Source organism: Pseudoliparis swirei, chromosome 4 (genome assembly GCF_029220125.1).
Source record: "Pseudoliparis swirei isolate HS2019 ecotype Mariana Trench chromosome 4, NWPU_hadal_v1, whole genome shotgun sequence".
NCBI classification, from domain to species: Eukaryota; Metazoa; Chordata; class Actinopteri; order Perciformes; family Liparidae; genus Pseudoliparis; species Pseudoliparis swirei.
The window spans coordinates 21033931-21058993 of NC_079391.1; the positions used below are offsets into that span (position 1 = coordinate 21033931).

A 25063-nucleotide genomic window follows, 5' to 3' on the forward strand; every position below is an offset into this window, starting at 1 on the left:
TTCTTGGACCAGAGAGTTCACAGTTCAGGCTGTCTCGTCTTGTTTTGTCTAAAGACAAACAGATGATAAGGAGGACACAGTTAATATTCTCAAGTGTTTCTAACATTTGGGTCATCTCACTTCTCCATGAACACAAGATATCTCACTTTTCCATCGTCATGAACACAAGATATCTCACTTTTCCATCGTCTGTAAAGGACTAACTGCTGATCATTTAAATGTGATCGATTTGAATTGATAGTTAATCGGGAAATATGACAAAGTAAATCAATATTGATTATTTATTGCCATTTATACAAACACTTATGTTTCCCTTGCTGTACGGGATGGCTTGAGCTCTATTCGTGTTGTATTATCTTTCCCTTTTGGCTAGAAACACTTCAGTCAGCGTCAGTCAGGTGTCCGGACTGTTGCATAGTCTGACCTCTACTGGTGACATAACATCTTTACCGAAACACAGACGGTCTCCTTGTCTTAATAAGAGGAGCAGTGCATGCTACTTGACACAACGTCACATATTCTCTTCAGCATCCACTTCGTCATTAATCTCAATATTTTAAAAGTGCTGGATTCTTCTATGATTTCCATAATTTATTTCTTACCTGTGCAGGAAACAGTAGACAGTAGCAACAGCTCTGGCAATCAATACAATATACAATACATTATTGGCATTGGTCAGACGTTCTGAAAGAATAGTGAAATATTAAACAATGATGACAACAACACATTCGATGGATTCAACAGAAATATACTCGTTTGGACGGTGACTGGAGTAATGCCTCTGTTATCCAGTGGGGGAAGTAATGTGCTTTAACTGCCAACATATACAGAAGAAGGAAAGGAACTGTCAAGTAGAGGCTGGGACGAAGACGAGCAGGACAGAAGTACTGAACTGGTCTTTAGACGAGGTCGAGTCAACGCGACACGCGTATGCCAGACAGGAAGATATCGCTGCAGTATTTTCCTCTAACGTGCCACCGTAACATTATTTATACCTTTTCATTAGCGCTGCCTTCCGCCTGGTTTGTTCACGCGATGCAACAGTTGTAGTCGCAAACTAAGGACCAAGAACATGGGACGGAAAGTGACCCTCACGACTTGCTCGTTGAATCAGTGGGCGTTGGACTTTGACGGCAACTTGGAGAGAATACTGAAGAGTAAGAAGGACTATTACTGCCGGACGGTTATGTCATAGACTGTAACTTCTGCAATGGTGTAGCTTTCTGGTTTGTATGAAAAAAACGTGTTTCCTAAAAAACCACCAGACACTCTTTATGACGTTAAATGCAACTCCTCATATTGATGGGTGGAGTGTAAACGGATGTAGCGTCGCTCTTTCTTATTGAGTGTAGTTGGTCAGCCAAGCAGGAGCAGGTAAGCTAAGTTGACAATTTCCCTTTTGAAAAAAAATCCAGTTTCTACCCAAAGTCATTCATTCACGATCGCAGTCGACAGTCCAATATTGAAACTCAAACGGGTCGCCACAGTGTTGATCACATAGCCTGCTATTTCACACGGAGTAAAAGCCATAAACATGCAGTGGCTATGTGAACTGTATTGCCCTTTTGTGATTTGTGCAGTTAAAGCCACGAAAACCACATTTCATGTTGATCTACCAATAAGCTTGAGTCATCCACATGAGGGATTGCACATCAAGACAGTTCTGCCGTTGCTGTTACAGTCATCATAACGGCATTCATAACAACAGTCAGTCATCACATCATGACCACACCCGTAACAGTCAGTTGACATACCGGGACCACACTTTTAACAACAATAGTACAGATCAAAGCATCAAGGACACTGCACTTGGCTGCTTTATCCTCGTACCTTTGAGAAAGATCTTACTCGGTCACTATAGGTGATCACTCGTCTTCCACTACTCATATTACCTGTGGTGTACCATAAGGTTCAATTGTAGGTCCACTTTTATTTTCCATCTACATGCTTCAACTTGGCCAAATCCTCCAGCGACACAATGTATCTTTTCATTGCTCTGCAGACGACACAGATGTACCTTCCGCTGAGACCTGGTGACCCAGAGAGCCTAGCTGCTGCCTTAGATTGTCTCTCTGACGTTAACTGCTGGATGGCACAACATTTTAAAAAATTGTCCAGTCCTGCATCTTTCAATTGCAAATCATTACAAAAATTAAACCCATACTGTAAAGGTCAGACCTGGATAAAGTCATTCATGCACTCATTTTCTCGAGACTGGACTACTGCAACTCCCTCCTTTCTGGCATAAATAAAAAAATCCATCTCCCGCCTCCAACTAGTCCAGAATGCAGCAGCTAAGCTTCTGACTGGTTTTAACAGATGACATCACATAACCCCAGTCTTGGCCTCTCCCCACTGGCTCCCTGTTCGTTTTAGAATTGATTTAAAGATTTTACTGATCACTTTTAAAGCACACCCGGGTCTGGCCCCAGGCTACATCATTGAAATGTTAGCTCTTTATGAGCCAGCGCGCAGCGGGTCAATGCACATAAAACCAACAGTAATTCTTGATCTAAATATCAATAATTCTGTCTGTTGTCTGTCTTGTGCGTTTCTCTGCAGGTATTGAGATTGCTAAAGCTCATGGAGCCAAATACAGACTGGGCCCAGAGCTGGAGATATGGTATGATGAGAAAAAGCTTCATATGGTTTCACACTGACATGAGTTTATTCACAAATTGAAATGTCATAGTATAATCTAAGTGGAATAGCAGCAATACAATATTGAGAGCTCTTTGTAGTGCAGAATCTCCTTTATTAGATGCTAAATCCTTCCAGAGTTTGACTTTTACTTTTCTTGTTCACTTCACAGCGGTTATGGCTGTGCGGACCACTTCTACGAATCCGACACATTGCTCCACAGCTTTCAGGTCCTGAGGAAGCTTCTAGAGTCTCCTATCACCCAGGACATCATCTGTGACGTGGGGATGTGGGTATCGCCATCAAACCATCAGACCAGCCCAACAGCAGGATTCAGTCTGGCTGTGACTCTAAATGTTTTAAGTTTTTTAAAATCGGTTTTAATTACAAAAAAAGTCAACATTGGACACTCTTCATACTTTAGAATTTCAGCTGACAGTTTGTAGTGAGAGTTTGGATTTACTTCAGAAAAATCTAACCTTAGAACATCCTATTCTCCTCAGGCCCATCATGCATCATAATGTGCGCTACAACTGCCGGGTCCTTTTCCTCAACGGGTACGTCAGCACATCAGTCCAGTCTCACAAATGACATTTGTTTGCCCAACACCATATATATCTTGACTAGAGACATATTATATGTTTACCCTGGGTATTTGTTCTTCATCCTGTAGCAAGATACTTCTGATCAGACCTAAAATGCTGTTGGCCAACTACGGGGTCCACAGAGAGATGCGCTGGTTCTCACCTTGGAAGCAGTCAAGGTCAGTCATCACTCGTTCACATGCGACACGTTGTGGACCTGTGGGGGCGCAGGAGTTCGCTCCTCTGCAGTCCTTTGTGACCTCCGGAGACCCTGCTCTGCGGGGGTGTTGACGTGTGTAATCACAGAAAGCTAATTCCAGTAAAACATCCCTTCTCAGTAACACAATCTATTAAAACTTGAGTAGTGTTACACATGATGACTAAACTGTTTGCGATGTGTAAGAAAAACATTGTACAGTATCGAGAAACAACAGTTTTAAGATTAGCTTAGCACAAAGAGCAGAAGCTAATACGAAGCATGCACCTAAACATTCTCGTCCAACTTGGAAGCTGTCTTGTTTACGTGATGGAGCTCGTTAGCTGGCGTGCTAGTCACCTGACCGACCAGAGTTGGAACGCTAATCAAATCAAATGCATTTTGATATGAGCTGTTGAAAGGTGAATTAGTTCACTTTAGTAGAACCTAGGCTAACAGTTAACCTGTGAGTGTGGTCTTTGACTAAGAGCTAAAAAAAAAAACGATGGAGTTTTGTTAAAGGGATTTTGCGTCACCTTTTAAAAAATATAAGGGATGGAAGTGAAAGTACTTGTCTCTTTGCTTTTTTATTTAAGGCAGGTAGAGGAGTATTTTCTGCCCCAAATAATCCAGGAAGTAACAGGGCAGGTAATACAAAAACACAACAAACTAGTATTAACTCTTTTGTGACGAAGACCAGCGTTTTTCTTCTTCACTGGAAACATTAGCAAAGAGATGGTCAGTTTTCTTTTTCTTTCCCATGTTTCTTTGCGTCCATCAGGACACAGTCCCATTCGGTGACTGTGTGCTGTCCACGAGGGACACCTGCATTGGCACTGAGATGTGCGCTGAGCTCTGGAACCCCAAAAGGTACAACACGGAAACAGAGGCTTGGATCAGGGCGCATTGCATGGGGGTTTATAGTTTTCTGCGTACTTACTGAAACAATCCAAACCACCTGATGACTAAACCTATTTTTTTTCTCTTTTCATCAGCCCCCATATTCAGATGGGTCTGGATGGGGTTGAAATCTTTACTAATTCGTCTGCCAGCCACCACGAGCTCCGCAAAGCTGACCAAAGAGTCAACCTGGTCAAGTCAGCCACCATCAAGGTACACTTTCATCTTCCTGTCACATATGACTTACTCAGGCCTCGTGTTGTTTCACTCTTGCAACTCTATGGAAACGGGAAAATCACTGCTAGAAGTAAGGGAACATTTTATTTTTATTTTGTAGAATATATCAGTTATAAAGGCCATAAATCATAAAAAAGAGAGAATTGTCATTTGTTCAAGGACTGAAGGAAATCTGAAAATATTGACAACAATTTATGTTTAGCAGTTTCTGGCCATGATAAATGGTGTAATTCTAGCAGTTTTAGAAGAGAAAACATAACTATAAAACCCGCTGGATGGTTGTTGGGTTCTTCCTTCCATGAGTCATGAGGTCACAACACCGATAACGATACCTGGGCTTTTGATATCGGTCAATACTGCACACAGTTCCAGTACCAGTGTTTAATTAATAAGCTTCACTGTGACTGGTATAATTCTTTATCACCATTTCTGTCAGGCAACATTAGGCATCATTTAAACGTTGCTTTCAGAACTTTGTGAAACTAATTGTAACAAATTCATTTCCTGAATGTATTATTAAAATCCAAAAGATTAAATAAATCTCAAGATTACATTTCAATCGTAAACATTTAATGCAGCAACACATGGATTACAACTTAAATAGGAATTAAACTCTGTATACAATGTAAATGAATAGAATTTATTTTAATTGATCGGCCCGATATCCGATCAAGGTATTTGAATCAGTATCGGCGAGATATCTGTATTAGTGCAGCCGAAGAATCCACAATCATTTCATGGTTTATTCACATAAAAAGAGGGGAACTTTGTGACTGGTCTTATAAACATATGTTGTAGTAGATTATGTAAAAGACGAATACAGATACTGAATAAAATCTTAATTACAATATTGGTCAGAAAGGAATGAGACGCATTCAGTTCGACCAGCATCTTACTGGTAGAGATCACCAGAGGGCAGTGCTGCACTACCAAATCCTGTGTTCTCGGCACAATGCAATGGTTTGACTGAACTCAGTTCTGCATTTAATGTATCGTTGGTGTTGTTCCAGAGTGGCGGTATCTACCTTTATGCCAACCTGAGGGGGTGTGATGGAGACCGTGTCTACTATGATGGTTGTGCCATGCTGGCCATCAACGGAGACATCGTGGCACAGGGAGCACAGTTCTCTCTTCATGAAGTGGTAGGTATGGACATGAAAAGAACCGGGCTCAATGCCTACCTGAAGATACGTCTTTATGGAGTTGAAATCACTAACAAGTCATTGTAGGCGTGGACAGAAGAATGGGTTTATGTGATTTCCTCTGTACTGACCTGTTGGTTTAGTGTTGCAGAGCAGGTCGTGTGTGTGTATGTGCGTGTGTCTGTCTGTGTGTCTGTCTGACTGACTGGCTGACAATGTAATGTTCCCAAAACTGTATTTTGTGTGTTGTAGGAGGTCATTACAGCCACATTTGATCTTGAGGATGTGCGTAACTACCGAGGGGAAATGTGCCAGCCGAACATGGTGAGACAGCTCCAGACCGCTCCAACCGTTCTGATGTACGAGGTTGCCTTGTGGCTTTTTGTTTTGCTTTCACTATGTTTAGCGCACACTGACGGTGAGAAGTTGCCCCCAGTGATTTTTAGCATTAGCTGTCTAAAGCGTTCTCCCTCAATACAAATGTTTCCCTTTTAGTCACTTAACCCTTGTGTTGCCTTAGGGTCATTTTGACCCGAATCAATATTACACCCTCCCCCCGCCTTAGGATTAATTTGACCACATTCAATGTTTAATGTCGGTGTTCTTTCGGTAGTCAACAAACAAACATAAAGTGCCTCACACTTAAACTTGGAAAACAATATTAATTCTAAAAATTTTCTGGAGGTTTTAATTGCTGGCGTCAAATTGAACCCAAAGGGTAAAATATGTTAGTAAATATAAAGGTAACAGGAGGGTGAAACATTGAATCGGGTCAAAATGACCCAAAGGCGGGGGGAGGGTGTAATATTGATTCGGGTCAAAATGACCCTAAGGCAACACAAGGGTTAAACACCACAACGTGGGAAAAATATGGTCCAGGCTGAAAACTACCAAAGTTACCCTTTAACTACAATAACCTTTATTAAAGACACATATTTTGGTTTGAATAAATATTTGTTATGCTGTATTTATTCAGTCGCCTGTAGGCCCATGATAACCTGTGTAACATATTGGAAGTTAATTTGACTGTGTTGAAAAGCCTTGGTTGTATAGTATGTAAGGTGTCTCCAGCTGAGTGGCCCTGGGTTAATAGCAGGCCTGACTCTTGGATGGCACATACTGCAGCTCATGACACTGGAACAGAGGCTGCTCAGGGGCCCCGCTCTCATGAGGAAGTGGCTTCTCTCTTTACAGACCCGTGAGCATGTCTCCTCCTCTTGAGACGCATATCTCTCAGCTATGTTGGGTCCATGTCAGATCTCTTGCCATTAGAGGTGGAGTCCGAAGTCGTGCTTTTAAGTAGAAATGGAGAGAACTGAGCCAGGACAAATAATCCAGAACTGTGTCCAAAAGTGCACAATAATACGTAATATCAAACGTACGCCACTGAAGCACACTTGAGCAAAGCCTGCAGACAATTACATACCGTAATATATAAAATTCAAAGCTGCACGATCATTATCTTATGTTCAAATTGGATCAAATTACAATGAATGATGTGAAATGGGTCATTATAGTCCACAGAGAATTACCAGCCTACTCTGCAGCTCCCCTCAGCGCTACAGAGCTTTTTAGCCTCTTTTAGCTCCATGTTTTGGTTTCATGGCCCACATCTTTACTGTTTGGTTTCCAGCAACAGGCAGCTGTTTATGGTCTCAAACCTGCTGCTCACTAACTGCTCCACACCAAACGGCAGACACACTGTTAGCTGGTGAACACAGTGGCGTGTTTAGCAGCTACGTGTTTGAGCAATACTTTTTCTCAGGGGTTGATGGAGACCAAAATAGAGCTAAATGAGTGAATATTGGACTGACATTCATCAGGTGGACACACACACGACACAACAATGTTGGTCTGTATGTATAAAAGGTAACTGCTTACTTACAACAGCTAACCTCATAATAGAAAATAAGTCATCCAGATGTTGTCTCGGTGTTGCACTGCCCCCAGGTGCCCAACAAACCTCAAACAATTAATGCAGTTTTGAGAAAATCTTCTTACCTATTCAATATTTATCCTTTTGTTGTCCCAGATAGTTTCTTTCCGAATAATCATAATTCATTTTAATTATCATTATTCTCTAGCATCTTTAGTTGGACAGTCACACATTGCTGGGTTCAAGGTGAACTTTGGCTTGAACACCTTTCTACATTTCCTGATCACTGTTGGATGGTTGTGTATGTTTCCCTCTGTTGTCTTGCCATGTCCTCTCAGTCTCAAACTCTCTGTTGTAGGAAATTGAACCCAAACCTTGTCACAGGGTCAAAGTTGACTTTACTTTATCCAGTGGCAACGATATCCACCTCCCGACCCACCAGCCAATAACATGGCACTTCAATTCACCAGAAGAAGAAATCAGGTACAAATACATGGATTTTTTTATTTTGTACAAAATATGTAATATCTGCCAGAAAACTATTTAGTGGCTTCTGAAAAGGGCCAGTTGAAAAGACCCAGTGAAGAAATGACAACAGCAGTTACCACCTGTGTTGTTCAGTCTAGGGCCGGCCTGCTGGCTGTGGGACTATCTGAGGAGAAGTGGACAGGTGAGGAGGAACACATCTCAGTTGATGCTTTGATAAGCCCCGCCCCCTGATGCTACTCGCACACCGCCCACACTGTCACTATATTCACTCCCTGAATAGATATGACTATATTTTTGAAAAAACATAAAAGCGATTTCAGAAAGCAGCATACAGAAGGGTCTTACAACATGTGTTTGAAGGATATATGCAGAATGCCTAACTGATTCATCAGAAAGAGAAGTCGATAACATAAAGGAACAACACTGTTCCTTCAAAGCCGGGTAGTCCTTTGTTTACTGGCATTAAAAACAAAAGCAGCATGTTTATTTACATTCTAATGATGGCTACACAAGTTTTTACGTAGAAACAGAAACGTATATATCTGTGTGACTTGGAGTGTTTGTGATGCTTCTGGTTTGTGTTCAGGCTGGTTTCCTGTTGCCTCTGAGTGGAGGAGTCGACAGCTCCTCCACCGCCTGCATCGTCCACTCGATGTGCGTGCTGCTCTGCCAAGCTGTAGAGGACGGCAGTGAGTATGTTCTCGTTGGCTTTCATTTCAGTTTAAACACACAACTTCTCTCAATATGACTCTTGACATGTTCTCAACAAATAAGCAATGAATGCATCTACCAACACGTATTGTGTGTGCATCAAAGCCTGACATGTATTTGTCCTCTGAGCTGTCGTACTTTACAACTAAAAACACATCAATGAGTCACACTGTTGCTTCGTTACCGTGAACACACACTGTAGTTTATTTTTACTCTCATACACCATCCTGCAGCCACAAATACACAATGCAGCACCAAATGTGGATTAATCGCTGCGGAAAATAGTCCCCGACAAACCTATTTCATCCACCTGGAGTAACCCCTGTTAAAAGCTGCAGTGACTCACCCGTTTTAGTAATTTTTAGAGGTTAGACCATGTATTTGTGAGGTCTGGGCTTTGTGTCGAGTGCCACAGACGGGGTGAGAAGAACGAAAGTATTGAGCGAATCACAAAAAACAAGCTCGGTTTGATCTTTCCATCAGATTTGTAGGCAATGAAAAAATAATACATACTAGGATACGTTGGAAATCAGCAGTATAAGAGGATGAGTTGACTGATGCTGACATCAGGACAGCAGAAAGTCTCTACATCTTCCGCCGGAGACTGAAAACACACCTTTTCCGACTATCTGGATTAAAACACAGATTTGCACTTCAGTGGCACTTAAATAGCTCTTATTATGGTACTTTTGTATTTCGACTATGTTGAGGAAATGTTACTTCCTGTATTCTTGTTGTTCTTAGTTTGTACTTGATAGGTTTTTTCCTCTCTATATCATGTAAAATATTCACGGTCAAGGAGGTGAGAAATGAATCACAGACAACGTAGTATCTTTGAAAGCTTTGGCCAAAGGGGAAGCTCAGACGCACGTGCTACGAGCACGACGACCTCCAAGACATTCCGCCGAGCCACCCTTTGGTCCAGCCTTTTATTGAAAGTTGAACACACACACCCATAACAACAGATGGAGAAGTGGAACTGAGGACATGTTGACATATTCCTTCCGTCTGGTTTATCCTCCCTTCCTTATCCGACTCCCCAGACACATAACACAACCTTCGGGTGGGAACGCGGAGTTTGGGAAGCTCCTCTGATTGTTTAGTTTAAGATACGATAAGCCAAAACATAACACATTAATATCTCTGTCAGTTCCCTCCTGTTTATGCTATTGCTTATTATTTAAACATGGTCAATAAGGGCACTCATTTGATTTGTCTAATTTCTAAGCAGCATGTGATTTACGTATTTGGGTTAAGCATTCCAAGCAGAATCATGATTATTCTTTTTCTCTTACACATAATCTGTTAGTAACACCACACCAATCTCTTTGGGAATTAAACTTTTTAGTTAGCAGCTTCACATCAATAATTGTCCGTTCCTTGTGAGGAGTTTTACACAATTATGTCATACAAGCTTAAACCAAAAGTTTACGTTATATTTTCTTAAACGGGAGCATTGACAGGTCTTCCCATCCCATCATACATATGAATGTACGCGGTCGTTTCAATGGGCTCCTCTCGTTTGAGTTCCTCGGGACCTCTCGCTCCATCACCCGAGCCGACACCTAAGAGCAGGGATCGTTGGTTTCTTCACTGACGTTGAGATGGCTGTCTTTTAAGCGGACAGCCCCCTTTGAAGTCAGTCTTCCCCTCTGCTCGTGGTCTGGGATCAGGCACTGGTCCGGGATTTCTGTAGGGAACAGTTTGCAATGGGAAAGATGTATCCAGGTGGTCCTCTCGGCTATCTTTACAGCGGTTGCAGTCGTCAGAAGGACTTGGAATGGTCCCTCCCAGCGCCGCTCACGCCGTCTTTTTCTTGATGACGCGGATGCAGACCCAGTCGCTGACCTGTACAGACATAATGGGGGAGACAGGTGAATCTGGCAAGACATTTGCTTCCCTGACTCCTCTCCCCATCATGGTCTTCTTCATGTACTCCACTATTGTTTCTTTCTCCCCCACCCGCTCTAAATCTGGGTGAGTTAGTGGTAGGGGATGGGCCCATGAATGATTAGGTTTCCTTGAGGGTTGTGCTTGATGCATGTCACACATGCTTTACAAAAATTTTTAAGTAGTTTTGTTCTATCATAGATACCATCCCTCCTGTTGAGACATGGCATTGCCCATGACTCAAAATAGCAACGGCCTTGAATAGACTTCTTGGTAGGATCTCAATGTCTATTGGACTTGACGGTGTTGTTGCTGCGTTCAGATCATGGTACCTGTGGTGTTTTAGCGTTTTGCTTCTTCATCAGCTTTAGCATTGCCTTTTGTTACCTCATCTTGGTGTTTGTTAGTCTCCTCGTAGTCAGTCTCGTCCTCTACGAGGGTGCTGGGGCTGCTCTGTGGCTGCCATTGGGGACGTCCCGCCCCACTTAGGGTGGGGGCAGTCACGTGACCAATGTCCAACCCCTCCGCAGGCCCAACATTCTTCCTCATTTCGCCCTCTACCCCTCCCTCGAGTCTGTCCACGGCCTCTTCCTCGGCCTCCCCGGTACCCTCCTTGTGGTTTCTCCCCGTATGCAGTCAGTCCAAAATCCTCTCGAACGTAGACCTCTGGTCCTTTGTTCATTTTCAGTTTAATGAGGTTTTCTGCGTGACGTGCATTTGACATAATTGTGTCCATGTTAGCTGTTTCCCAAGTGACGCAGTGTTTTCTAATCCAGTCCTCTATAGGTTTCTGGATACCACGGAGGATGCCGTGTTTCAATGATTGTTGGTAGGGTGTTCCTCCCCCTTCCTCGTAGGGGATCCCACTGCTTGCCCTGTGTTCCTCCTCGTAACGGAATTGGAACTCGGAGACTGACTCTCCGGGTCCCTGTTTACATGCAGCTAATCTGCTGTGGGATGCTGATTGTTGGAACAGTGGGCGAGCTCTTGTCATAACGGCCTCTACCTGGTCTCTGTAACGCCCGCCCATTGGACCGTTCAATGGGTGGACAAAGGGTGCTCCTTCGTCCGCTATTCCTGTATAATCCCCCCTGCATTTCACCCATCGTAGCACCTAACATTTTCTGCATAACTTTCTCCATCTCCTTGCCGTTCAATTTGTAGGATTCGCCAGCATGAACAAATCTAATACGAACTGATCAAAGTTTTCTGTGGTGGAGTAACTCCTTCACATGCATTGGTACATTCGGCCTCCATCCATGGCCGGAACACATACGGGTGTGTTCGCATCATGTGGATTAGAGACTTGTAACATTGGAAATGCGCTTTGCTGTATGTTGGTGGGACGGCGTGTGGAAATCGGTGGGGCTTTGGGTCCTGGAGCTCTTTTAATTTGGGATATAACGGTGTGGTGGCGGTGGTATGCTGGAGGTGATACGTCCTCCTCGTCATCCGGCTCGCTCTGTGGCTCCTCTCCGGAGCTGGACACTGTTGCTACGGGGTGCTGGTGAACTGCTTTTACGTTGGTCTCGTCCAAGTCGGTTTTTGTGTACAGGGCCTGTGAACTCTTTTTCCCTCGCGTGATTTCTACGGCCCTTAATTTTTCTTTTTCTTGGGCTTGTGCCTCTCTTTGCTGCTCGGAACCACTGTTCTGCTTGTTTTAGTTCGTGATGTTTTGATTCGCTGAGTCTGGGTTCTTTGTTTTCTATGGCGATGGTTTTAGATTTTACAGATTGTTTCTATCTCAAAACATTTAGTTCAAAAGCCGTATTTTGTTTTCCATTTTCTCAGATATTTTACACTATCTGAGTCCTGTTTGAACATAAACAATGCGTCGCCTGAAAATTCGCCTTCAGGCTTTCCGTGAGAATTACCCATTGTTTATGGTGTGATCGTATAGTATTAGTACATTTCCTGTTTCTTTACCCAAACTTGCCAATCTGTGGTTGTCTAATTGAACAGGTCGGGCGACGCTGATTCAAATAGAGTCACAGCATTCATTCACAAACAAATATAAACAAACAAAGCTAAACAAACACATAGTTCTCCCACAAATATGTATTAGTTCACCACACTTATTTTTACGTAGTCAACCTTTATTTCTCGCAAAGGGCAAAACCTTATTTTTCCGACGCCAGTCAACCTTTATTTCTCGCAAAGGGCAAAACCTTATTTTTACGGCGTAATCAACCTTTATTTTCGTCGCAAAGGGCAAAACCATACATACTTTGTCTGGGTCAGTCTCTCGGTCTTCCGATCCGGATCCCGTCAATCCACGACTGGATCTCCTCTCTGCCGAAATTATTATCCACTGCTGAGCGGTCTCTTAATCCGATGATAAGTCGGGACCTTGCACAGGTGTCAGTGGCTCCGCAGGAAAAAGAAAAATCCAGCCGATGGGTATGTTGGGATCCGGGTCACGGCACCAAGTTATGATAGGTTTTTTCCTCTCTATATCATGTAAAATATTCACGGTCAAGGAGGTGAGAAATGAATCACAGACAACGTAGTATCTTTGAAAGCTTTGGCCAAAGGGGAAGCTCAGACGCACGTGCTACGACCTCCAAGACATTCCCCCGAGCCACCCTTTGGTCCAGCCTTTTATTGAAAGTTGAACACACACACCCATAACAACAGATGGAGAAGTGGAACTGAGGACATGTTGACATATTCCTTCCGTCTGGTTTATCCTCCCTTCCTTATCCGACTCCCCAGACACATAACACAACCTTCGGGTGGGAACGCGGAGTTTGGGAAGCTCCTCTGATTGTTTAGTTTAAGATACGATAAGCCAAAAACATAACACACATTAATATCTCTGTCAGTACTCTAGGTTGAAATGCACTTATTGTAAGTCGCTTTGGATAAAAGCGTCTGCTAAATGACATGTAATGTAATAATGATGCTTTTATAAGCCTAAGAATTCAGCCTTGTATATTGGTTGTATGCCTCACTTTTTTCCATCTTTCCTCTTGCAAAACAGAAGTATAGAAATGTCTTATTTCCCCCTCCGTGTCTATCAGACAGCCAGGTACTGGAGGACGTCCGCAGAGTGGTAGGGGATGACTCCTACCGTCCTCAGGACCCGAGAGAGCTTTGTGGTCACATCTTCACCACCTGCTACATGGCCAGCGAAAACTCCTCGGAGGACACATGCAGCAGGGCTAAAGGCCTGGCCAATCAGATCGGCAGGTAGGCTGGGTTTCACCTGAAGGGCTTTTTGTGTGAGAATCGAGTAAAACAGTCGTACAAAGCAGCACATGAAAAATGGAAATAAATTATGGAAATAAGGCCTATAATTATAAAACAATCAGAATCATGAGGCAAGACTGAGATAAAAAGACACTTATGCATACAATATGAACGGTATGCAATGGACAATAAAGGGCAATCCAACTTGAGTTTATGACGGATATATTGTGTTTGTATGTTTGTAAAAGCAACACAGTGGCATTTTGGAGGTTGAGTTGGGAGCGATAAGCCGAGCTCAGCATAAAGACTGGAAGTAGGAGGAAAGTTCTAGCCTGGCTCTGCTCACAATACACTTGCTAAAACACCTTAAACTCACTGAGTAACACACTGTATGTTCTTTATTTATTCTGTACTCATCTAACTATTGGTCAGATAGCAAGTGTATTACTTTTATTAACAAATGTCAGGACAGGAATGCCAAAGATGTATGTTTGAGGTCATTAACTGTCTCCTTTACATTAATTGTCACTTTTACAGTGTACATTTTTGTAATGTGTTTACAATTCCTGAAATGTAAGATGTTAAATGTAAACTTGACAGGTGAGGACACAGACAATAATAACAATGAGAACTTGTTTTTGGCATCATTCAGATCAAAGTGGTATAAATCATATACAAAAGTAATTATAAGGTGCATATATTTGGTTTTCAAATGATCACTATTTAGTTGGATGTACATGTTTAATGTTAAATATTAGGGCTGTGAAACGATTAACATTTTTAATCAGGTTAATCACAGGTTTCTGTGGATTAATCATGATTAATCACACATTACCGATATTCTCGGTATATTTTTGTGAGAACATAAAGATTTATGACAAAAGACGGATATATACATTTATACACAGGGGTGCACATAACTTGCTCACCAGTTATCCTTATTTATTTTATTAGGCTTTACAGGGATGCTTCATAGAGTAAATGGACCTGTACTTGTCCAGCGCTTTTCTAGTCTTCCGACCACTGAAAGTGCTTTAACACTACATGACATCATTGACCCATTCACACCCATTGATACACTGGTGGGAGGAGCTACGGTTCCACCTGCACGTCAGCAGTAGCTAACATTCATCTGTAGAGTTCTTTTCATTATTTGTTATTTATCTCTTTGTCTGCAGCACACACATGAATATTAACATAGACATGGCAGTGAAAGGCATTCTGGGTATCTTCTCAGTCATTACTGGACGGTGGCCTCAGTTCCGTGTCAACGGAGGAAGCCACAGAGAAAACCTGGCTCTGCAGAATGTACAGGTACGACAGCCAGTCACACTCATGGCTTTATGCTAGGTTTTAACTGTGCTGCAGACAGTTTTGTAATCACTTCCTGTCTGTGTGTCTGTCTGTGTGTGTGTGTGTGTGTGTGTGTGTGTGGGTGTGTGTGTGGATGTTTCCAGGCCCGAGTCAGAATGGTCCTGGCCTACCTGTTTGCCCAGCTGGGTCTGTGGGCCCGGGGGAAGCCAGGTGGATTGCTGGTGCTGGGCTCAGCCAACGTAGATGAGAGGTATTGCTGGTGCCAGTCGCTGACTACTGTGTGATCACGTCTGACAGTTCATATTTCTTTTTAAAACAAATTCTTAGTTGTTGTTTTTTTCACAAGATGTACCTCAATAATGAAGTGACGACACTTTGCAACACAACTGTTTGGGGGGGGGGGGGGGTGTTTCTAGTTTTTCACCAGTTCTTAAGCAGGCAGCAACCCACCAGTTCTGAAAAGTTAAGCCAGTGCTGAACTGTCTTGAACCTGCATTCTTTCTAATGTCCATCAGGAACTACTCTTAAAAAGAAGTTTGATTGTATTGTAGAGACTCTACTTCTCTCTTGATTCATTCCCTCAGTAAACAGAAGTTTATGGTCTCAATCTCTAGTTTCAAGTTTTCTTCAATACAGCATGATGTTCATTTAGGCAAATGATTTAGAGTCAAACAGACCATAAAGCAGGGTATGCGCTCTGTGATGGACAAGTCGCTACAACTACAGAGTACCGTAGCGCCTATTGCCGTAACGTTAGCTTTTTACTTCTGCAGATTGCAGTCACGCTTCAAAAATCATAAAGGGTTGTTCATTTGTGAAGATTGTCTTGCTGAACCAAACGTGTGCATGTTGAGAGGGCAGTGCAACTACCAAAAGATACATGTTTTCTCAGTGGAGAATATTTCCAGTCTAACAACCTTTCCTGCTCAGTCTGACAGGATATTTCACAAAGTACGACTGCTCCAGTGCCGACATCAACCCCATAGGAGGCATCAATAAGACGGACCTGAAGAGCTTCCTGCTCTACTGCGTCGAGCGGTTCCAGCTCACCGCTCTGACGGGGTGAGGTCCGCTCGCAGACACTTGGAGAGGTCAAATTACAGATTAATATACCTGTTAGTATTCAAAACAAAGGTTGAAGGAGTAAAAAGCTGAAGCAGGAATCAGCTCCAGTATATTAACTGCTTCACTATACCACGTAGAATTGAAAGTAGCACCAGGATTCATGGGAAATGAGGCAAACCAGCATCACCAGTGTAAGATGATGATGATTTAATTTGTTAGTTTTTTCTTTTCTTTACATTTTACACGTATACATTCATATATGTAAATACATATATATATATGTGTGTGTGTGTATGTATGTGTGTGTATATTGTTTTATACTGCGGTTTCCTCTGCAGCATCCTGTCTGCTCCGCCCACAGCTGAGCTGGAGCCGCTGACGGATGGGCAGGTGTCTCAAACAGACGAGGTAATAAAATAAGGCAGAGTTCAAAGATGGGTGAAGAAGGGGGTCATTGTCGATATAACGATTTTTTTGTATTTCCGTTCTTTTTTAACAACAGTCAATGGGGGACAAAAATGTGCAATTTAAAATGTCTGAACTAATAGAACATTTATGTAGTCAGAGTTGTCCTGAAGAGTCCTGAGTTAGTTATTAAATCTTTCCCAGCAACCAAAAAAATCACACAATTGAGTGATATTTTCTCTTAAATTGACAAGGTACAGGCAAGGTACAATGTTTTATACTTCTGGTGAATATAATACATTGTATTTACAGATATTTATTTTGTGCATACCCTTTGTTAACACCTTATTTAAAATAATGGAGGTCCATCGCTAGCTCTCCTTGTCGGCTTTCTCCTCTTTGTACATCCCAGTTCAGCTCGTTGGGCTTCACAACAGTATTGGATTTGTAAAGCATTTGTTTTATTCCTCGTCATCCTTTTGCTAATTTCAGCAGACTTTCACTAACCACCTCACGCGTCCCTCCTCAGGCAGACATGGGACTGACCTACTCTGAGTTATCCGTGATCGGTCGGCTGAGGAAGATCTCCAAGTGCGGCCCCTTTAGTATGTTCTGTAAACTTATTCACGCGTGGAAGGACGCGCTCTCACCCGCTGAGGTCAGTTCCATTATTCTGCTCATCTGTCAGTGTAATCCTCCACTAGAGGAATAATGTATTTTCATTTATTATTTACATTGTTGGCAGGATTTCTTTTAAGTGCTGAACAATTTGTACAATATCTATTTGCGATTTTATGCTGACTAAGATTGTGATTAAAAAAATATTTTAATTGAAATTATTTTCTTTTAGCTTGTGATATAAGACACACTTGTATCAAGAATAATCTTACAATAAATTATTCTGGCTGAAATGGAACCAGATAAAAACGAATCAGATGGTTGTATACGGTAAAAGTAAAGCGACGTAAACCAGTTACATTTTAAGACTTGAGTCCACATTTTGATATTACTGTTTAATTACTAACTCAATCGTATTTAAATATTCAGCAATAATGGCATTCAGTTCCTCTTGTTGTAAAGTGTCTTTATTACAATCATTATTATGAATGTATGTATAGTATATCCATTTTTTTTATATTGTATATCTTTCTCTTTTTTTTTAATCTGCTGGTTTTGGACAACTGTGTTATTCCATATTGTTATAGGGCAGAATCAAACTTGGCTTGTATTATGTTTAGGAGTGTAGCCATGAAATACAAATAAATAAACATTAATGACATAATAATCAGAAGTAAAATAATAATATTTAAATAATCTTGACTCCTTTTTAAATCATTCAGTCTTAACCTCCCTACATTTGTATTTTGAGTAATTCATTTGTTTTGGTGAATTTGACTATCATTATTCATTTGTTTATTTTAAAAACAATTTTATAGATATTGCTATTATAATGTTATCGTGAATTATTTTGGCTACAATAATTGTGAAGTGAAAGATCTGATAACGGGACAGCCCTGATGGTGACTTGGAGCTTAAAGGGTCATGCGATGTGCCGAAAGGTTGAAATGAGATTCCAGCAAATATACAATCAAACATTTAAACAAGTTTCTTTTGAACCCCGAGGGTGAATATTGTGCATTTTGCGTCTGTTTAAGACTTTGACCTTGGAACAACCTTGTTGTCGTCGTCCCTACCCAGGTGGCCGAGAAGGTGAAGCACTTCTTCCGAATGTACTCTGTGAACCGCCACAAGATGACCACGGTGACACCGTCATACCACGCCGAAAGCTACAGCCCTGACGACAACCGCTTTGACCTCCGACCTTTCCTCTACAACACACGCTGGACCTGGCAGTTCAGGTGCATCGACAACCAGGTAGCTGTAAGGCAGGGACGTCACTGCCACCGCATTCTCCGCTTGAATGGTGGGGGGAGACGAGGAAGTCAAATCTGACGGAGATGTAGAGATACAGAAAGGAACCATTGAGCCGAGTCATCCATCCCCAAAGTCAATAGTATTTGGTAGAGCTTTTATTGAGTGTGATAGCTGCACCACCTAGAGTTAACACTTAGTAGTAGTTCATTGTTCACCTCATGCAAATTATGGGGAAACCAGGCGACAACCTCTGGCTCTGACAAGTGAAACCAATGCGGAAATGTCTAAAACTTGCATTCATTTTCGAATTGCCATCATGAATTCATGGTCGCAATCTCTAGTTTCAAGTCTTCTTCAATACTGCATGAATTTTATTTCCTAAATTATGTTAAATTAAGAGTCAATCAGAGTATGCTTTCGGTGGGGTTTACTGTGATTGGCAGGCACCTTCGCAATTGTTATGGAATATAGCATGAATGCATCATAACATAACTCAATACAACCTCTGTACATTAGTTCTTAGCTCCTATGCTGCCAACATTACTAACTCACCAGCAGTGGCTTTTGACACGCCTATTGTTCACAATTCGTTATCAGGGATCGGCGACTGGAAGCATTAATGGTCATCGAGTAAATGGGTATTTTTCAGCTAGGATCCGTGACACCACTAACACAGTTGAAGGACTGCACATGGCTTCCTACATCATACAGAGTTTCTTTAGGATTGGCAGTTTATCAGTTTCTATTTCTAGAGCACACAATTGGGTAATTTCTGTACGGTCATGCAAGAGATTCAAGATTCAAGATGTTTTATTTGTCACATACACACACAGGGTGTGCAGTGAAATGAAAGTGGCAATGCTCAGCAGGAATGTGCAAGGGCAACAAGTACACACTATTTACAATAAAAAACAACACAATATTTACAGTAAGTGTGTGTGTGTGTGTGTGTGTGTGTGTGTGCCTAAGAGGGGCAGTTGTGTGGGTCTATGTGGGGGTCCTGGTGAGGTCGGAGTTCACAGTCCTGATGGCCTGAGGAAAGAAACTCCGTCTCAGTCTCTCTGTTCTTGCAGCGTGACTACGGAGGCGCCTGCCTGACCGCAGCAGCTGAAACAGTCTGTTGTTGGGGTGGTGAGGATCCTTCATGATCCTGCCGGCTCTGGTTCTGCACCTCCTGGTGTACAAGTCCTGCAGGGTGGGAGTGTAGTTCCAATAGTGCGTTCAGCCGAACGCACTACTCTCTGCAGAGCCTTCCTGTCCTGAGCGGAGCAGTTGCCAAACCAGGCTGTGATGCTTCCTGTCAGGACGCCTCTACAGCTCCAGAGTAGAAGGACTGAAGGATCCTCTGGGAAACTTTAAATTTCCTCAGCTGCCTGAGGTGGTAGAGGCGCTGCCTTGCCTTTCTCACCAGAGTGTCTGTGTTCGTTGACCATGTCAGATCCTCGGTGATGTGGACTCCCAGGTATTTATACCCGCTCACCCTCTCCACAGTAGTCCCGTTAATCCCCAGTGGTGAGTACGTCCTCTGTTGTTGTACCCTCCTAAAGTCCACAATCAGCTCCTTAGTTTTGGTGACATTCATGAGGAGGCTGTTGTCCGGGCACCAGAGTGACAGATCAGCAACTTCCTCCAGGTAGGCCTTCTCGTCGTTGTCGGAGATCAGGCCCACCACCACTGTGTCATCCGCAAACTTGATGATGGTGTTGAGCTGAACCTGGCCACACAGTCATGTGTGTACAGGGAGTACAGTAGGGGCTGAGGACGCAACCCTGGGGATCCTGTGTTCAGGGTGAGGGGTTGGAGGTGCGTCTGCCCACCCTGACCACCTGTGGTCTGGCGGTCAGGAAGTCCAGGATCCAAGCACACAGGGGGTGTTCAGTCCCAGCTCAATCAGCTTGCCGGCCAGTCTGGAGGGACTATGGTGTTGAAAGCTGAACTATAATCAATGAACAGCAGTCTCACATAGCCCCGGCTCTGGCTGTCCAGATGAGAGAGTGTGGTGTGCAGTACCTGGGAGACAGCATCATCCGTGGATCTGTTTGGGCGATAAGCAAACTGCAGCGGGTCCATGGAGGAAGGGAGGAAGGCGCAGATGTAGTCCTTTATCAGCCTCTCAAAGCATTTCATGACCACCGAGGTGAGGGCCACCGGTCGGTAGTCATTCATACATGCTGGAGAAGCATTCTTGGGCACAGGGACAATAGTGGATCTCTTGAAGCAGGCGGGACCACGGACTCAGCCAGGAGAGGTTGAATATTGTGGTGAACACTGGAGCTAGCTGGTTAGCACAGGTCTTCAGTACTCGCCCAGATATGCCATCTGGACCTGCAGCTTTCCTGGTGTTCACCCTCAACAGAGCCCTCCTCACACTGTGCTCGGTCACAGAGAGTGTGTGTTCATCCCCAGCGGTAGAACTCACCTCGGCTACGCTTAACGGTGTTGTTGTTAGCCGGCGAGCTAGCGCTGTTGTTGCTAGCCTCAAACCGTGCATAAAATGAGTTCAGGTCGTCCGCTAGGGATGCGTCGGCACTCACCATTGCGCGGGGTCTGCTCTGGTAGTCTGTGATAGTCCGTAGCCCCTGCCATAGGCGCCTGGTGTCGCGCTGCTCCATCTGTGATTCCACTCTGTCTCGGTACCTCCTCTTGGCCTTCTTCACCGCCCTCCTCAGTCCATAGACCGCTGCCTTGTACTCGTCCATGTTGCCGGATACAAGACCGGAGTTATAGGCAGCAGTACGGGTGTTCACAGCTTCACGGATGGATCTATCAACCCACGGCTTTTGGTTAGGAAAGACCCTAACTTTTACCGTGGGGACGATGGTGTCCGCTAGCGTTGCTATGAGGCTCATTGCTACTTCCAAAACTCGCTGACGTCACTGGAACTGGATTGGATCATGTCCCAGTCGACGACACGCAGAGCGCCCTGTAGCTCAGCCTCTGATTGGTCAGACCACCGCTTCGTTCCTCGTCACTACCGCTTCCCGCGATCTTTTGCGGTACTCCGGAAGCAAGAAAATGGCGGCATGGTCCGATTTGCGAGCGGAGGAGAGAGACAGCCTTGTAGCCTCTCTTGAATGGCGTATAGCAGTGGTCCAACGTTCTTTCCTCTGGTAGCACACGTAATGTGCTGGTGAAAGTTCGGCATGACTTTTTTAGGTTTGCCTTGTTAAAGTCCCCAGCCACCACCACAGCCGTCGGGATACTTGTTCTGATGCCGACATAACACATCATGTAGGTCCGATAGTGCTACGTCGGTGTCCGCTTGTGGTGGTATGTAGACGGCTGTGGTGATGACCGAGCTGAACTCCCGGGAAGGTAGAATGGACGGCATGAGATCGCCAGATGTTCCAGGTTCGCGAGCAGGAACGAAAGAGTCTTAATGTCCTTGGGGTCGCACCACTTGTTGTTAGTCATGAAGCAAACCCTCCACCCTTAGATTTACCAGACTCTTCCGTTCTGTCTGCACGGAAAACAGAGAAGGACTCGGTTGGGCATATGACTCGATCCGCACCAGCGGGTCAGCCATGTTTCCGTCAGACAAAAGATGTTACAGTCCCTCATGTCCCGTTGGAATCTGATCCTTGCCCTAACATCATCCATCTTATTTTCCAGAGACTGGACGTTAGCAAGAAGGATGCTGGGCAGAGGTGGACGGTGGGCTTGAACTCTCAGTCTGTTCCGAATTCCGCTCCGTTTCCCTCGATGTTTTCGTCGTCTCCCCGTAGTAGCGGCTCCACTGTTGTTGTTGTGGTTCGCTCGTACGATCTCTGCCGGCCACGCTGGATCGATGGAAAAAGTGGACAAAAACCCTTGTTTTGCGCAAAAGTTTATGTCCAAAAGTGTGCTGCGGTCGTATGCTGTTAGTGCCGATGTGTTTGTGGCAAAGAAAATATTTTAAAAAAACACAAAAACTAAAAGAGCGCACAATCTCCGCGGAGCTACCTCGACGGCGTCTGGACACAGCCGCGCCATGCTTTACCTTGTCTTGACATGCGTTTGCCTTTTCAAATATTTTTTCTTGAGATACCACTGCTGAGGGTTCCTTTGCTGGTTGCTGCTGCTGGAGGGATGTCCTGGCAGGCTGGAGTAAAGGATGCGCCCCCTAGAGCAGAACCTTTAAATGCAGTAAGTGGCCACCATATCGTGATGAGGATTGGGGTTCCTAGTCAAGAGATTCTGCTATACTGCTATATTTTGGGGAAAACATAGACCTGTCATAATCATGCAAGCCAGCTCGGTCCCTCACATTGATGTTTTACCCTCCTTTCCCCACAGGTGTCCCAGATGGCACCCCATAACACCCCAAAACAATAATAACCTACGTCATCAGGGTCCTGAGAAAATCCACATCTGTGACCAATCAAGACTTGATTATTTGGGCATTTGTGTTCCTGTCAGTAAAGCCAAATCTGCTGCACTGTGTTGGCAAAGCGGGAGAAAGAAATCCTGATTTTCTGGGACTAAATCAAACCTTTGTTCTACCTCGGTGTCACAGATGTTATCAGGGCTCTCCTTCCCAGACGTTGCTGAGGTGCATTTGATGTCTTTCCCCAGGTGAAAGCAGTAATGCCTTCATTTATGGCAAACTATGCAACAAGAAATAATTTCTGCCCCACCTCTCTTTACATTGTATGTGATTAGTACCAACTACGATTTAAATAATATTCCTAACTCCCAAACCCACTGCAAGGGTTTTCAAAGTTGATGTCTGATTGATCACGTATGTGATGTAGTTAATATATCTTTGTCATATTAGTTATATGGTGTTAAAGCTAAGAAAAATAACAGCTTATATTCATGTTGTGGCCATTAAAAAACAATTTCTAATAAATGTTCTATAGAGATTTTTTGTCAAATCAATAGTTTTATTTTTTTTTACGACAGATTTATTTAAAGCAATTGTCCCCGTATGAATCACTTTTTATTGAGATTTTAAAAAAGCAGCTTTCAACCTCCATGGTGGGAGATGAAGAGTCAAGGAATTGATACAGTTATAGGGATTCATCCTCTGGGCACCATGGATATCTTTACAAAAAAACCAAAGCGATCGTCCAATAGCTGCTGAGATACCCAAGTCTTACCTTTAAACATCTCAACACCTCTTGGATGAACCAACCAACATTGCCGTATTCGGAGCCTTGCCAATGAATTTTAAAGCATTTTGTCAGCGTTAATGCGTTAATCTATGCAATTAATTTGGCTGCGATTAACGCACTAAAATATTTTAACGCAACTTTGTTTACTTCCGGTGTGCGTTGATGTGTTTGCACTCCTGAGTGTCAAGCCGCGGCAGTGCGGTTTGACACGGTTTCTGTTTTTAAACAATAAAATACAACCAATGAACACTAAGTAAATCACAAAGGACCGACCCACACCACACAGGTGAGGCTCATTAGCAACCTGTCAGTCAGAGAAGAGAGAGAACACGGCGTGAGGACAACTGAGCCTCATTATATAGAGCTGAGATTGTTCTGGAATGTTTGATGTATAACGCGTGGTAACTGGGGATGTGTCGTATGCAAAAGCCTTTAAAAGGTGAATTTACATTTTTTTGGAAAATGGAGAAAATGAGCCCAGACTCCAGAGGGATAACGTGACATATTTGAACGTCAGTCAGTTTACCAAGGCCACTGGTTCTGCTGTTGTTCAATGTTAAAGATGACAGGACCAATGGGGTCTCAAATATACTTCTTTTTTTTTACTAATTTGGATGTTTCACTGACGAAACAATTTATCATCCACAATATTAAATACCTCGCTGGCACTTTATATGTAGGAGCTTCTTTGAAACACAGCTCTGTTTTTTCTTCTTTTGTATTACTGTACTGTCATGTGTGATGTGTGCTTTCCATTTCACTCTGCTTGCATTCTTAAATTACATCAACCTGCCAAGGGACTACAGATGGAAACTAGCCTCCCGGCTATAATCTGGCATATTTACATGTACATTGTACTGTCAATCAATATGCACTGTCCCTTATTCTCTAAATAAATAAATAAATAATAAATAAGAAGAAAAACAATGCATTAATTGCGTTTAATTAATTTCAAAATGTGTGATTAGTTAATTTGTTTAATCGATTGACAGCCCTAATTTTAAGACATCTTGGAAGATTTTGAAAATGGAAGGATATTACGTTTTTATTTTCATTCATTTTTAAGTTGTCAAGTGTATTTTATGACAATACTTAAGGGTTGATTTGTAAAATAAAGGATTGCTGGTCACTAATCTCTCGTCATTTCCACTCTGATCATAAAACTTGGGCCGATTGTTTAAGGTCCCATTGTGATGCAAATATATCCAATACTAAATTCATAGATTAGGTTTCTGGAGGAATAGTTTTCTTTATCTATGACAAGCTAATAGCCATTATGATCTATATATTTAGACAGGAAAGTATATTGGGTGTTTTACGTGTGGACCTCTGAATCACTAATATATTCATAATGCACATTCTACCCACGCTGACCCTGAAAGGCTGTACATGGGAGTGTCCAGTGATTTGTGCTTTCTTTTTTGTGGCGGGTGGGGGTTAGGCGAATAACT

At 43.1% G+C, this 25063-nt stretch overlaps 1 protein-coding gene across 2 annotated transcripts; it reads left to right on the forward strand.

Annotated features, from left to right (window-relative positions):
- The first annotated feature begins 870 nt into the window (after positions 1-870).
- nadsyn1 (NAD synthetase 1) lies at positions 871-24741 on the forward strand. 2 transcript variants are annotated; one of them, XM_056412414.1, is made up of 22 exons: positions 871-1157; positions 2563-2623; positions 2813-2929; positions 3144-3197; positions 3314-3403; positions 4017-4068; positions 4202-4290; positions 4416-4533; positions 5568-5699; positions 5952-6023; positions 7934-8058; positions 8197-8245; positions 8651-8753; positions 13689-13857; positions 15036-15171; positions 15315-15421; positions 16102-16233; positions 16575-16644; positions 17171-17299; positions 18340-18516; positions 22540-22641; positions 22792-24741. In XM_056412414.1, exons 1-22 carry the CDS (start codon positions 1073-1075, stop codon positions 22828-22830), a joined length of 2208 nt encoding a protein of 735 aa, XP_056268389.1. In that variant the 5' UTR covers positions 871-1072; the 3' UTR covers positions 22831-24741. The 2 variants fall into 2 exon arrangements, with proteins under 2 accessions (XP_056268389.1, XP_056268390.1); XM_056412415.1 differs by lacking the exons at positions 18340-18516; positions 22540-22641; positions 22792-24741 and having other exon boundaries at positions 17134-17290.
- The last annotated feature ends 322 nt before the right edge of the window (positions 24742-25063 follow it).